Genomic DNA, 15,472 nt, shown 5'->3' with positions numbered 1-15,472 from the left:
TTCCTGAGGTGATTCAAAGCAACTTTTTCCTTAGCGAAAATGCAATCCGCGGCTTCGTTTACGAGTTATTAACGAAAAACAGTGACCAATCAGAGGCGAGATCATTTGGCGCGAGACGGCCGAGCCAATGAGCGGAACTGGGCTCCGCGCACTCGTTGGCTGGGCCGCCGCGCGCCAGTCGAGCTCGCCTCTTATTGGTCACTGTTTTTCGTTAATAACTCGTAAACGGTGCCTCGGAGAAAATTTTCGCAAAGGAAAAAGTTGCTTCGAATGACCCGAGGAACCTCCCATTTCCGGATTGCGAGACATCTTCGGGACACCCTGTATACCCGATGCATCACGATCAGGGCATTAACACTTTAATAGTCGCCGTTCGCGTAGAAACAGTTCCATCTTCTTCTTTCCAGTGTTGTCGAGCACAGAGTGCTTTCCATGGTCGCGGCCCGTCCGGGTTCCTCTCAAAGAGAAAGGTCGAAAGGGAAGAACAAATATTTTCAAGAGCGTCCCTTGCTTTTCTCGCATCGAAGACCATGGATTTTAGAGCAGTTGTTCAATCTTTAATCAAGATCGCGATAAAAGCGTGTCGAATTTCTGGATTTGTTCAGCCGAATAAAACTTTCGACAGCTTCTATGTAATTAGCGATAAATAAATAAATAAATAAATCCTCGGGAATTCCTGGCGAGTATCTATGCTCGTCGCGGTCTTAGCGCGTAAGCTGGACGTATCGCGGTTTTCGCGAGCAGAATCGAAGACGCGAGCTGTAACAGGCTGTTCGCAGGCTGTTCGCAGGCGGACACAGGCGCGTAGAATTGGCGCGATGATTGTGCCGTAATCTGCTTTCGCTCTGCTTTTCGCGATGGGGTGCCAGTTGTCGTTTCTGATTGGCCCGAGGCGTCTTCCGTCTCTCGAGCCGGTTGCTATCGGCCTAGCCGAGTGAATACGGAACAGAGAAAATTTCGAAAGACGAAGACGAGCGAGAGAGAAAGGACGCGAGATGCTCCGAGGCATGGACAGAGGGGAGAGACGATGCCGACCGAATGGGAAACTGAATGGGAGGGAGAGAGAGAGAGAACGCGCGCGCGCAAGAGAGAGAGAGAGGAGAGAAAGAGATTGAAGAACAGAGAGATGCCGGAGAGAAACGGAGGGAAACGGAGAAACAACCCTCCTGACACGGGTTATCCTATAAACGGCAGCAACCCTGCAGCAACGCGGAGATAATCCGGCCCCCGGGGTCCGCGTGCGGTTGAACGCTCGCAACAGTTACCATATTTGATTGTATCCCTTCTACCCTGCTGGAATACAAAATAATACCCCGTGTATGAGTTGGGAAACCCGATTAACGAATAACCTTGCAAGTCTACGCGGCTCGAATCGACGGCTGAGCGATCTTAAAAAATCCGGGGGAAAGCGATCGTCGCTCGCGCGATCCGGGTACACAAATTACAACAACTGGAGCCAGTCTGCAACTCTCTTTCGCGCGTTGCAAACGCGACAACGAATACGTTGAAATACGTGATTTGTAATTTCTCCGGCTAATTTGCAATCAATTTCCATCGAAGATCCGAAGGACACGAGTCCTTCTTCTGTTGTAATTCGATGCTATGTTCCTCCGCCGGAAGGCGTAAGAAATTCGGGGGACAGTAGCAAAAAAAGAAAAGAAACGGACGAAAACACGCGCGTACACGCACACCGACGCGTATCGCGTATGCGTGCACGGGGTTGCTTTTCGCTGCTCGTGACACCGCCCGCCACCCTGGCGGGAAAACACCGGGGCAAAAGAAATCGCGCGTTTGATGTACCGCCAAAGGGAACGCGTGCACGACCGTACGATGAAAGAGTGGCGAGGGGCGAGGGGGCGAAGGGGCGGAGTACGGGGGCCAAACCGGCAGGAGAGAGAATATTCCGTCCGTCGAGGTACAATTTCGTGTGGGTTGGTCGGTCGACTGCAACCACGTTTCTACCCTTGCTCCGCCGCCCGCTGCCACCCACGCCCGACACCCACCGCCCTTCCGCCCCCACTCGCCCCCTCTCGCTCCCATTCTCTCCGTCTTTCTCGTTTCGCTTAAACGTTACAATTATTACCGGAAAAGCTGCACACGCATGCGGCAAACCACGGGACCCACCGACGGAATTACATTGATATTAGTATCGTTTCAGCCGGCAGATTAATTAATTAAAACGTGCCTCCACGCGCCTCTTCCCCTATCCTCCGATCCCGTGCCCCCCCTCCCTCCCCCCGTACCCCCTTGTTACCCCACTGCTTCTCACCGCTGCGCTGGCCACTTTTGCCACATGCAAACGCATACCCGACCGTGCGTCGGTTTTCTGCATATTCGCGCAGAAAATCGCGAAAGACTGACGCGCGCGTCGGCGGCCCGACACGACTCTACGTCCAACGGATTCGTCCGGTTTCGCGGAAACGCGCGTTTCGCTCGATGATTCGACTATCTTTGTCCGGTTCCGCGGCGTCAAAGAATTACAGAGCGCGTTGTTTCTCTTACCTTTTTTCGCGTGCAAAATGTCCGCGGGATCCGGCGGCAGGGTCGTACAGTGGCTCGGACTCAGGCTGGGCTGCAGAGACGGAAACGGGCTGCCTGCTCCCGACGGATACCTGATCAGAAATTGTTGTTCGATCGTTCGAAATGTGTAAACTCGTCGGGCATTTCTAACGTGCTGATCGCATATCTGTCGCGTCTATTTACCACGGATTCGGCCTCGGCCAGCCCGTGGCCTGCCCGTTCAGTAGCCTCAGCTTGTCGTAGACGCTCTCGGCCGGACTCCCAGCACCCACGCCGACGCCAACGGCCGACACTCCCTGTTGCTGTTGTTGCTGTTGCTGCCGCTGCTCTTTTTGCGCCGCCAAGTTTCGCAGCACTCTGTTGATGGACGACACCTGCAACCGAAGAACGAGACGATGGTTAACAGCGAACGCGACGGCGAGAATCTTCTCGGAACTTCATTCGGACGACGCACGCCGCGGCTAAACTATTTGTTCGATGACCTTTTGCCATCTCTCTGACAACTTGAAAATTCCACGCTCGTAGAAAGTCTGATCCTTTTCGGCCAAAAACTGAGTTAAGCGAGATTTTACAGCGGCATCATCGTTACAAGTTTTACCACGAAGGGAGTTGTCCGGGGATCGAAATAAGTGGTAATCCGATGGCGCGAGATCAGGGCTATATGGTGGGTGTAACATCAATTCCCAACCAATATCCATCAATTTTTGCCGAGTGGACAAAGACGTGTGCGGCCTAGCATTGTCCTGCTGGAAAATGACACCTTTACGATCGACCGATTCTGGTCGCTTTTCCTTGACCGCTGCATTCAATTTGTCCAGTTGCTAACGTTCACGGATAATAAAAAATAACATAATAATAATAATAATAATAATTTTATAATATAACATTTACGGATATCATAAAAATGGGAGTGAGAGACATCTGTAACTGAAATCGGCAATTACTTAGTTGCCAACCCAATATATTATCAAAACCTCCTCGTTGAGACTGAAGCTAATCCTTTAATTGGTTTCAATATTAACACTATGCCGTCCGGTGGCACCACGCTGGTGCCATGCAAAAACCATCTGTTGTATGCAGGTGGTACCACTTTGGTGCCATTTTAGAAAACTAAAATAACATTTGAACTATATTTCTTGGGTGTTAAAAAAGTCAGCAAGCTAACTATAGCATTGTGGTCGCTTTTCCTTGACCGTTGCATTCAATTTGTCCAGTTGCTAACGTTCACGGATAATAAAAAATAACATAATAATAATAATAATAATAATAATTTTATAATATAACATTTACGGATATCATAAAAATGGGAGTGAGAATCATCTATAACTGAAATCGGCAATTACTTAGTTGCCAACCCAATACAACAGCTTCTGTTGCCAAATTTTCCGAGCGCAGTAGCGCCCTGCCAAGCGTAATTTTTTAAATCTAACACCTTCGGATCCCGTTTCGCGAATTGCACGTTTAGAGGGAGCCGACGAAGAGACGAACGAAGCCGCGTCGATCGATGCCGGTTTTTAAAGTTTAATTCTCGCGGGACGAACGTAGATCACTCGAGACGACAGTTCTTACGCGGACAAAAATTTGTTTACGGCTCCTGTCGCGGCCCGGGAAGGTCCCTGCGGATGATCGGTCGGTGTGAGAATCGACCGATTCTTGAAAAGGTTGCCGCTTGCCGGATAGAGACGTTACAATATTATCCTCGCACTATGCCTACTAAACGACTCGATAACGAGCGCCCTGCAAATAATTCGTGGATCGCGTCGGAATTTTCAGTAACTTTCCTTTGGACAAAGCGTTCGCTGCGACGCCGGCAAAAAATGTAGCAAAACAATTAAGCGCTTAAACGGGGTAAACGAATTATTTTTAGCGATTCCTTGCAAACATAAATGTCGGGGAGAAACGTGCAATTCTCGCTTGCTTTATCAAGCGTTTAGCACTCGTCTTCCGTTTGCGATAACCTTCGAAACTGTACGCACGCTTCTTTCGTAATTATACAAGCAAAATCGTGTTGCGAGTTGTAAGTAACGCGTCGCTCGATAAGTCTCCGGTCTGACATATATATAGCAACAGTGTTGACAAACCTATACGATTTCTGGACAGTAGCATTCTTCAAACGATACGTGTCAAAATTTCATGACATTTTGATGATTAGTTTACAGTTTACAGTGGTTTTAGCGAGCCCAGTTTTGTAATTTTCAAAACAACGGTTAGAAAAGAATTTCGTGTATCGATTAAACATTGTTTTTTGATGGGGAAAAATACTGTTGAAGCCAAACAGTGGCTTAATAAGCGTTACGAAGACTCTGTACCAGGGAAAACAAATATTATCGACTGGTATGCTAAAATTAAACGCGGTCGTACAAACGCCGATGACGCTGAACGCTCCGATCGCCCAAAATCGGCAGTTGTTCCGAAAAACATAAGAAAAGTCCACAAAATAGTTTTGAAAGACCGTATAGCGAAATTGCGTGAGATATCTGACACCTTAAAGATATCAGAAGGTAGCGTGTTTACAATTTTACACAACAATTTGAGCATGTGTAAATTGCTTTCGAAGTGGGTGCCGCGTTTGCTCGCACCGGATCAAAAGCAACAACGTGTCGACGATTCGGAGCGCGGTTAAGCGATGGTTAAATCGAACGAATTACGCTTCGAATTGCTTCCCCACCCACCGTACTCTCCGGATCTAGCCCCCAGCGACTACTGGCTTTTTGCGGACCTTAAAAAGATGCTCCAGAGAAAGAAATTTGGCTCGAATGCTGAAGCGATCGCCGAAACGGAGGCCTGTTTTGAGAACAAAGACAAATCGTTCTACAAAAATGGCATCGAAAAGTTAGAGGAGCTTCGGTATGAATGTATCGCTCTCGATGAAGAGTATGTTGACGAATAAAGTCGAATTTCTAAAAAAGAATTTGTTTTCCTTAGCTAGACCGGAGACTTATCGACTGATGTGATAGAATGGTCCGCGAAGCAGGAGAGCAAGAAATATTTATTCGAGCCGATTCGCGAATTACGGTCGCAAGAACGAGAACGAGAACGAGTAGGAGTAGGAGTAGGAGAACGATAGGCGAATGTCGGTGATACGCGCAGACGGAAAACGCAACGTGTCGCGCGCAACGTACATCGCGCGTACTTATTTGCATACACGTGTTTCCGAGTGAATCGCGAGTATCGCAGACGCGCGAGTGCGTACTTAGGTCGGTAGAAGCCGAAGTCCCCTTGGAGTGACGCGAGACGGATATAATTGAAGGCGGAGGTAATTAACTCCCTCGTGGAGCACACACCGGCAGCCGCTCACCGCATCGTTTTAATTACCGCTCTCATCGCATTTCATCGGGCAGAAGCGCTCTCTCGCATCCCGCCCGGCAACCACCCCTTTTCCGCCCCTTTCCATCCCATGCCGCCCCGTTGCCGCCCCACGGCGGCCCACGGCGGCCCACCGCCCCGGCGGTTCGTCTCGTACCTCTATCACCTATAGGCCGCGGCGTCTAACCCTATTCCCTCGCGTTTCCTGTTTATAATAAATCCGACGCCACGGAGGACGCCTCTCTTCAGCCACTCCGCAATCTCGTAACGGCGCCCCTGGAAAGCCCCGGAACCCGTTCCACGGCTGGTTCCCGAGCACTGGGCTCGAAACAATGGGGGCTGTTTGTTTCTTTTGCTTCGCGCCCTTCGCGCCTTTCGCGCCGTTCGCGCCCTTTGGCGGCATTTCTCTGGAGAAAATGCGGGAAAGAATGACACCGCGCGAGTCGGATCGCTCGCAAAGTGGACTAATAAGCGTTAACAGCCTCGGCGTCCCCGCAGATTTCGCGGCGGCCGGGCTCTCTCCTCCCCCGCTTTCCCGGCGAGAGACACCCAGCGCACGTTCCCGTAACGATTTTCGATATCGCTATCGCGTCCGAGAACGTTTGCAACTTCCGAAGGAGAACGCTACGTCTAGATTCTGGAACGTGGAAGTATGTCGAAGGCGAGGACAGGGAGGAGTATCGGTGACGTCTGTTTCGTGTTTGGGACGTGTCCGTGATAGCGATGGGTTCGCGGGTGCACCGAGGGGGATGACACTGCCTCGGTTCCTAGGTCCGAGGTGTCAGCCCGCTTCAATGCCGTGGAACCCTGACACCGGGTCTAACAAACCTCGGGGAAAGGAAACCTCCCATGGCCAATCCCGGAGTTCTCTGCGTAATCCGGGACACGGAGCATGGGACTCGGGACCAGGAGTCTCTCTTTTCTCTCGGCGCCTCTCTTTCTTTCCGTGAGAACGAATTACAACGGCACCTTTATCATCCGAATTACCGGATTCACGATTCGCGTATTCGTCCGCGCTGTTCGTTCAACGCGATAATTCCACCGCGCTGGTCGAAACGATCGGTCCAGCATTTTTTATTCTTAGCTTGCTGATATTATAAAGTCGATCGAATTAACCCTTAACGGTCCAATGCCGCCATACACGCGGCAGAAATCGATGAAACCGTAAAATCTGGCGGGAAACATTGGAGGAATAGGCACGATTGTTTCGATGAAAATATATCAACGAAGTTTTCATTAAAACAAATGAGTATCTCTTCTCTATATTTGGTAGAAAAATTTTCAGTAAAAATATTTCTCTTCGTCTGAGAAACAGTCTGGACTTGGCAGCGTGTAAACTGGAAATAAATAGTTTCGGTCCCCTAAGGATTAATTCGTTTGTCGAAGCTTACATTTTAATAGAAATGTTCTTGCCATTCTTGTATAAGCCAGCATACAGTGGCCCAGAGAAATGTTCGTACACCTTATGAAACGCGATAACTATTTTAAAACTGAACTAAATGACTTGAATTTTTATAATCAATAATAATAATAATAATAATAATAATAAATATATATATATATATATATATATATATATATATATTTATTATTATTATTATTATTATTATTATTATTATTGATTATAAAAATTCAAGTCATTTAGTTCAGTTTTAAAATAGTTATCGCGTTTTTTATTATATATATATATATATATATATATATATATATATATATATATATAATAAAAACTCAAGTTATATTTAATTCACTTCAAGGTTATATATATATATATAATAAAAATTCAATTCATATAAAAACTCAAGTTATTTAGTGATGATGTTATTTAGTTATTCAAATGACTTGAATTTTTATTGATTTTTTAATATATTTTAATATATAAATTATTAAAATATATTTTTAATAATTTTAATATATATATATATATATATATATATATATATATATATATATATTATTATTATTATTATTATTGATTATAAAAATTCAAGTCATTTAGTTCAGTTTTAAAATAGTTATATATATATATATATATATATATATATATATATATATAATAAAAATTCAAGTGGGGGAAGTCCAGTTCCGCTCATTGGCTCCGCCGCCACGCGCCAGCCAAGCTCGCCTCCCATTGGCCACCGTTTTTCGTTAATAACTCGTTAACGATGCCTCGGCGACAATTTTTGTAAAGGAAAAAGTTGCTCCGAATGACCACGGGAACCTCCCATTTCCGGATTGCGAGACGTTTTTGGGCCACCCTGTAGAGACGATATTTCGAAATTTTTGTGAACGCCCAGCGTTCAGCATCCAATCGCGAGAGTTTGGCAATTATCCGGCGTGGTTGCGCGCGCTCGTGGCGAGCGTTTGTTAAACGGAACGAGAACGCTCTCGTGTCGCGCAATATTCGTTTTACGACGGAACTATGCGCCGTCGAGAATATCCGGCAGCTAGACAGCATAGTCCAGGCCACCATTCGTTTCACCATCGTATCTTTTATTTATCCTGCGAGCTGCTTTCGTCGGGTCTGTCACTTACAGCTCGTATAAATCCCGGCCAAGTCGTAAAAGAATTCCTACGAACTAAAGCGGTACATTCTTCTGCTGCCGATAGTTCCGCAATTTATTCCCTCGAGTTCTATATTTTCGTCTACGCAACCGGTACCGAATTCGCGCGTTCAACCCACCCGCCCCCTCCCTTCGATCTTCTCCAATTAAAATTGTTGGAATTTGTAATTGTTTGTTTGCTAATAATACAACACAAATATAATACAGTGATTTAAAAAAGCACCTAGCGGATTTAAGATGTATGATACGTGTATGTGTGATACAAAATGTACTTTATGCGAAGAAGAGTAACTGTATGTGAAGTCGCGGGACCCCGCTGGGACCCAAACGGTTAAATTATCCAACGTCGATGTTCTTCGAAGAATCTAGCAGCGATCCCGATCATGTTGGAATTTGTAGTTGTTTATTTGCTAATTGTGCAATACAAATATAATACAGTGATTAAAAAAGCAAATATATATATATAATATATTAGAAAATAATATAATTATATAAATAAATATAAATATATATATAATAATAATATATAATATATAGATATATATATAAATATATATATATATATAAATATAAATATAAAAATATAATAAATATAATATAATAGAAAAGCAAAATAATATAGCAAATATATATAATATATATTAAAGAAAAGCAAAATAATATAGCAAATATATATAATAAAGCGGATATAAAATGTACTTTATGTGAAGAAGAGAAACTGTATGCGAAGTCGCGGAGATACTGTCCGACTGATCGTCTTCTAGGCTCTGTAGTTCTCTGGGAAGTGTCTCGCACTGGAACGTGCAGTCCTTTTATACTATTCCTTTAGGTAAATTCCAGGTAAATGAGAGTACTAATGTACACGTGTTTCCCCGAGAAGACCGGACTTGTACCTGCATTTACGAAGCTCGGGCTTGTACCTGTATTTATTGCCCCGATGTATGCACGTGTGTGTGAGAGAGAGTATCGTTGTATATACCAACAAAAATGCTTCGGCCGAAAAAATTGCTTCGTCTCCGCGTTCTCCGACGATTCCGAAAACACGGTTCTCACCTCGGAGACGATGCACTCGTTGACGTTGGTCGGAATAATTGTTCGATCGTCTTCTCCGCTTATTTTTCGTTTCGAGCAAAGTCCTGGCCCGTTTGCAACGAGCAGCCAGTCCGGGGACACTCGAAGGCGCACAAAAGCAACGACATCCGAGTCACTCGATGTCAGGATCGGGACATAATGGAAAGTCGTTGCGGCAAGAAGGTCCTCGGGCGACAAAGCGTACCCGAAAGAACGAACGGGTGCCAGTCAAGCAACAATCTCTCGGTCCTGGTGCGACATCGAGTGTCCCGGCTGTTTGACCGTTTTTTGATTGACATCGACCGCAAATATCGCCCGCTCCTTTTGGCTTTCTATCCGCCGACAGTCTCGACGTTTGTCGCGCGTGTCACCCTCGTCATTATTCCGACAATCGTCGCGCACTAGAAATCGATCCCACAATAGACCCGGCTTTCGTGCTGCGATCGCGCTGCTCGCGGGCACCGGAATCGGGATCGGAATCGGGATCGGGACAGGGTTCTCATTTTTCCAAAGAGTTTCGAAAAGTCGACGCGGCCATTCTTCGGACGGCTCTAAATTTCGAAAGTGCTCGATCGATTCGACGATTCCTCCTCGCGTTCCTACGATTTTATAAGTTCCTGCGATATTTTATCGAACGGATTCGAATATCTTTACGAATGTCTTTTCGCCGCGACGCGGGAAACCGACGAACGCGTGCATTTTATCGGTCGGTTGCTCACAATGAGAATTTCAAACGCGTTTTCCACGGTATGTCGGCGTGGCGACGCGTCGCGGCGCGCGGCGCCCGGCTCGATGTTATATACGCGATCGACGCGAAAGGGTCCTAGATATTATCCTGGCTCGCATAAAGGGCGACACGCGGCGGGAGCTCGGAACACGCTGGGACCTAGAAGAATCCGGCGGATCGATGAAATTAGCACGAACCGTGAAGAGACCGAGGGTGGCCGATTCTTGAAAAGGGTGCCGCTTGCCGGATAGAGACGTCACAATATTATCCTCGCACGATGCCTACTAAACGACTCGATAACGAGCGCCCTGCAAATAATTCGTGGATCGCGTCGGAATTTTCAGTAACTTTCCTTTGGACAAAGCGTACGCCGCGACGCCGGCAAAAAATGTAGCAAAACAATTAAGCGCGTAAACGGGGTAAACGAATTATTTTTAGCGATTCCTTGCAAACATAAATGTCGGGGAGAAACGTGCAATTCTCGCTTGCTTTATCAAGCGTTTAGCACTCGTCTTCCGTTTGCGATAACCTTCGAAACTGTACGCGCGCTTCTTTCGTAATTATACAAGCAAAATCGTGTTGCGGGTTGTAAGTAACGCGTCGCTCGATAAGTCTCCGGTCTGACATATATATAGCAACACTGTTGACAAACCTATACGATTTCTGGATAGTAGCATTCTTCAAACGATACGTGTCAAAATTTCATGACATTTTGATGATTAGTTTACAGGTTACAGTGGTTTTAGCGAGCCCAGTTTTGTAATTTTCAAAACAACGGTTAGAAAAGAATTTCGTGTATCGATTAAACATTGTTTTTTGATGGGGAAAGATACTTTTGAAGCCAAACAGTGGCTTAATAAGCGTTACGAAGACTCTGTACCAGGGAAAACAAATATTATCGACTGGTATGCTAAAATTAAACGCGGTCGTACAAACACCGATGACGCTGAACGCTCCGGTCGCCCAAAATCGGCAGTTGTTCCGAAAAACATAAGAAAAGTCCACAAAATAGTTTTGAAAGACCGTATAGCGAAATTGCATGAGATAGCTAACCCCTTAAAGATATCAGAAGGTAGCGCGTTTACAATTTTACACAACAATTTGAGCATGTGTAAATTGCTTTCGAAGTGGGTGCCGCGTTTGCTCGCACCGGATCAAAAGCAACAACGTGTCGACGATTCGGAGCGCGGTTAAGCGATGGTTAAATCGAACGAATTACGCTTCGAATTGCTTCCCTACCCACCGTGCTCTCCGGATCTAGCCCCCAGCGACTACTGGCTTTTTGCGGACATTAAAAAGATGCTCCAGGGAAAGAAATTTGGCTCGAATGCTGAAGCGATCGCCGAAACGGAGGCCTGTTTTGAGAACAAAGACAAATCGTTCTACAAAAATGGCATCGAAAAGTTGGAGGAGCGTTGGAATGAAGAGTATGTTGACGAATAAAGTCGAATTTCTAAAAAAAATTTGTTTTTCTTAGCTAGACCGGAGACTTATCGAGTGATGTGTTATATAGAGGATTATACAAAGTATATCTTATAGACACATAAGAATCTAATACATTTTTGTAAATTCACATAAAAATTATTCCTGCGTTACTCCCATTTTGGGGAAAAGTGCGAACTACCTGACACGACACGTATACAATTTTCTATGATTGTGTAAATTTGAAAAAGTAGAAAATACACATTCAACGACATAATTGTTTTAACAACGCGTGCAGGCAATAATAACTATTTCCGTTGGAGATTCGAAATATTCGCGTTTCATGTTCAACTTCGCTTCGCTTTATAGAACGCTGCTCACCGGATAAAAGTAACTGGACAATAAGAAAGCTAATAATTCGTAAATCACGGTCAGGACCAACGGTTCCTATCAACGGATTCGGCATTTCGAGCGATCTTCTCGCAGCGCGGCATTTCGCGTTGCCTATCGCCGAGAATGAGAAAATGGAGGAAGTCCCGCGGCGTTCGAATCATAGCGTTGATTTATCGCGATCGCGCATCCGGATACGACTCGCGACAGGATGCGGGACAGGATCGTTCCCCGGAAGCGTTACCGTCGCAAAACGTCACCCTTAACCGAGACTTTCATAACTTTCGAATAACCCTCGTAAAGTGGCTCTCTGACCACGCGTCTCGAGTCACCCGAACCTACTATTTCAGGATGTTTTCGCGATAATAAAGCCGCGGCGTGTATGGGTCTGGTTCAGACCCCAGGATAACGGAAGTGGACTGAATAGAGGCGACCCAAGGAGAGAGAGGAGTGGAGAGCGTCGCACCCTTCGTTTCTTCCGCTGTTCGTGCTTAATGCACTCGACTCGTGGCGCGCACGGAGGGACGCTGGGACGCCGGGACGAAGGGACGAAGGGACGCCCAGGAAATACGCGACTACCGCGGATAAGCACTCGTAAAAATTGCACACTTATACAGCCGCGAGCGTAAACAGTATCCGCGTCGGGATATAATGCGCAGGCTATTACCGCGTGATCCCCACCGATGCGACGCGACGCGACGCAACGCGTCGCGGAGCCGTTGGCGAATCCGATTACAAACGTGTTGATAATCTTTCTTTGAATCATCGGTCAAATATTAGGTCTACCGGAAAGTTCTGTCTGATAATGTCGTTGCAAATTTCAATAAATATGCACATGTTCATTTGAGACATAGATTTTTGAAAAATGTTGCTCACAAATTGCCATCACGCTGGCAAGAGGTCATAAGTAACGACGGGAATTATATTGTACAATAAATATTACTAAATTTATGAAAAATCTGTTATTTCCTTTCATTTCTTAAACGGACTATATAATAATCTTAACGGAATATATAATATAAATATATATTAAATATAAAATATGTATAAGTATATTAACACATTCAGTGCCCACAATTGACCACTAAAATCCCTACAAAATCAAAGCAATTTAATTAATCGAACCGAAACTAGGAAGTTAAAATTTCTCATAGTGGATAAGTAACGACGGAAATTATATTGTACAATAAATATTACTAAATTTATGAAAAATCTGTTATTTCCTTTCATTTCTTAAACGGACTATATAATAATCTTAACGGAATATATAATATAAATATATATTAAATATAAAATATATATAAGTATATTAACACATTCAGTGCCCACAATCGACCACTAAAATCCCTACAAAATCAAAGCAATTTAATTGATCGAACCGAAACTAGAAAGTTAAAATTTATCATAGTGGATAAGTAACGACGGAAATTATATTGTACAACAAATATTACTAAATTTATGAACAATCTGTTATTTCCTTTCATTTCTTAAACGGACTATATAATAATCTTAACGGAATATATAATATAAATATATATTAAATATAAAAAATATATATATAAATAAGTATATTAACACATTCAGTGCCCACAATCGACCACTAAAATCCCTACAAAATCAAAGCAATTTAATTGATCGAACCGAAACTAGAAAGTTAAAATTTATCATAGTGGATAAGTAACGACGGAAATTATATCGTACAATAAATATTACTAAATTTATGAAAAATCTATTATTTCCTTTCATTTCTTAAACGGACAGAAGCTTCCGGTGGACTTAATAATAATTCACATTATTGGCCGGGTGGAGCAAAAATAATCGTGAAAAATGAACTATAAGAGTTAACGTTTAAATTGTGTCTTTCTTTTTATCCGATTCTTAATAAATTGTTGCATAAAGTGAACATCTTTTCAATCATGTTGCATGATTTTCCCATTTCTTTGTGATAAATAACCGATTGTCGGATTTCAAAAGACGTATTTCTTCCTTTTCGTCCCATTTTCACAACAAACAAAATTTATGTTTCTACTTACTTTAACCCGAGAAAGATAACCTACGTCGCAGAGGCGCCTGCGAAGACTGTTGATTTTTGTTAATTTTTCATAGAGGTCTAGTGATTTAAGTTTAAAATTACTTAAAATATAAAAAAATATAATATAAATGCATTTTATTTTTACAATAATGCCAAACCTTTAAAATGACTAGATTAACTTAAATAAATATCCATTGTTAGTATAAAATTGACGCCTTAGAAAAGCATGCGCCTCTGAAGCGTATGGTTATCTTTTACGTACGTTGTCATATGGTTATCTTTCTAGGGTTAAGAAGCGCTTTATTATATGAGAAAACAATAGATTCAATAATACTATCATGAACAATAAAAAGGAGCAATAATTCTTCCAACAATATCGTGTCCGAATATTAACGCGAATCACTGTAAATCAATTTTATATGAAAATCTAATTAAATGAAAGAAATTTAGGTACGCAACGTACGGTATTGTGTATATCATCGCGTCGATCGCGTGATCGAGGGACACCGGGTCAGAAATTGGTCCAGGAATTCTGATAGCAGCTAACAACAGAGGTTTCCCCGGTTCGCATTTGCGATTCGAAATGGGATACCAGGGAGTCCGATGACTCGTGACACGTGCTATCACCATCGTGTCTTGCGCGACAGAGCGAGAGACAGAGAGAGAATGAGAGCGAGAGAGAGAGAGAAAATGAGAGCGAGACAGAGAGAGAGGGAAAGAGAGAGGGAGAGAGAGAGGGAGAGAGGGAGAGAGGGAGAGAGGGAGAGAGGGAGAGAGGGAGAGAGGGAGAGAGAGAGAAAGAGAGAGAGAGAGAGCGAGAGAGAAAGTGGTATTCACCGAGCGTACAAGAGCACTACGAGCAAAATGTCGCAACCTGTCATTAAATCACCCCTCGAGGTGCGCGCGAGCGCGTGATTCTCAGCCGGGTAACCGCACGACCCCGTGTGTAAACATCGAAATCACAGGTTACGCGAATCACGTAATAAGAGCGTATCGCGTTATGATGGTGATCCGCCAACCGACACCTGCGGAACGACGATCTGCGGAACGACGACAACTTCAGGAACGATCGGGAATCGACGCTCCCACGAACCTCGGAACGAAAGAATCGCGTGCAATTTTTCGCCGATTATTCCCAATTGCGATCGCAACGAATTCGAGCGGCTGGAAATTGGGGCAAAACGATGCGCGCCACGCGCCGATACGCCGATTTGCAGTATAAATCTTGCACCCTACGCGGCGGCAGCGTTGCCAACCCCATGCCGCGTGGGAAATCCTGCTTGGGCTGGACCCGAGGAGAAAAAAAAAGACAGCGGAACGCGTGTCGTGCGATTGTTTAGGTGACAACTCTATTGCGCTAGCTGGTGACACGACTCGGCAGCTTCAAACGTTTTTCTTACCCTTTTTTGGGGGTGGGGGGAGGTGGCCGTTCAGAACTTA

At 44.5% G+C, this 15,472-nt stretch overlaps 1 protein-coding gene across 3 annotated transcripts in view; it reads right to left on the bottom strand.

Moving 5' to 3' along the window:
• LOC117227230 (paired box protein Pax-6) overlaps window positions 1–15,472 on the bottom strand; it is a 128,127-nt gene that overhangs the window by 53,444 nt on the left and 59,211 nt on the right. For all 3 annotated transcript variants that reach the window (XM_076522894.1, XM_076522896.1, XM_033482310.2), the window contains exons 5-6: window positions 2,704–2,894; window positions 2,503–2,612 (exon numbers count right to left, since the gene is read on the bottom strand). In XM_076522894.1, the coding sequence (XP_076379009.1) occupies window positions 2,503–2,612; window positions 2,704–2,894 (301 nt within the window). The remainder of the gene's footprint in view (window positions 1–2,502; window positions 2,613–2,703; window positions 2,895–15,472) is intronic.

Source organism: Megalopta genalis, chromosome 6 (assembly GCF_051020955.1).
Source record: "Megalopta genalis isolate 19385.01 chromosome 6, iyMegGena1_principal, whole genome shotgun sequence".
NCBI classification, from domain to species: domain Eukaryota; kingdom Metazoa; phylum Arthropoda; class Insecta; order Hymenoptera; family Halictidae; genus Megalopta; species Megalopta genalis.
This window is presented reverse-complemented; position numbering and strand designations above follow the sequence as displayed.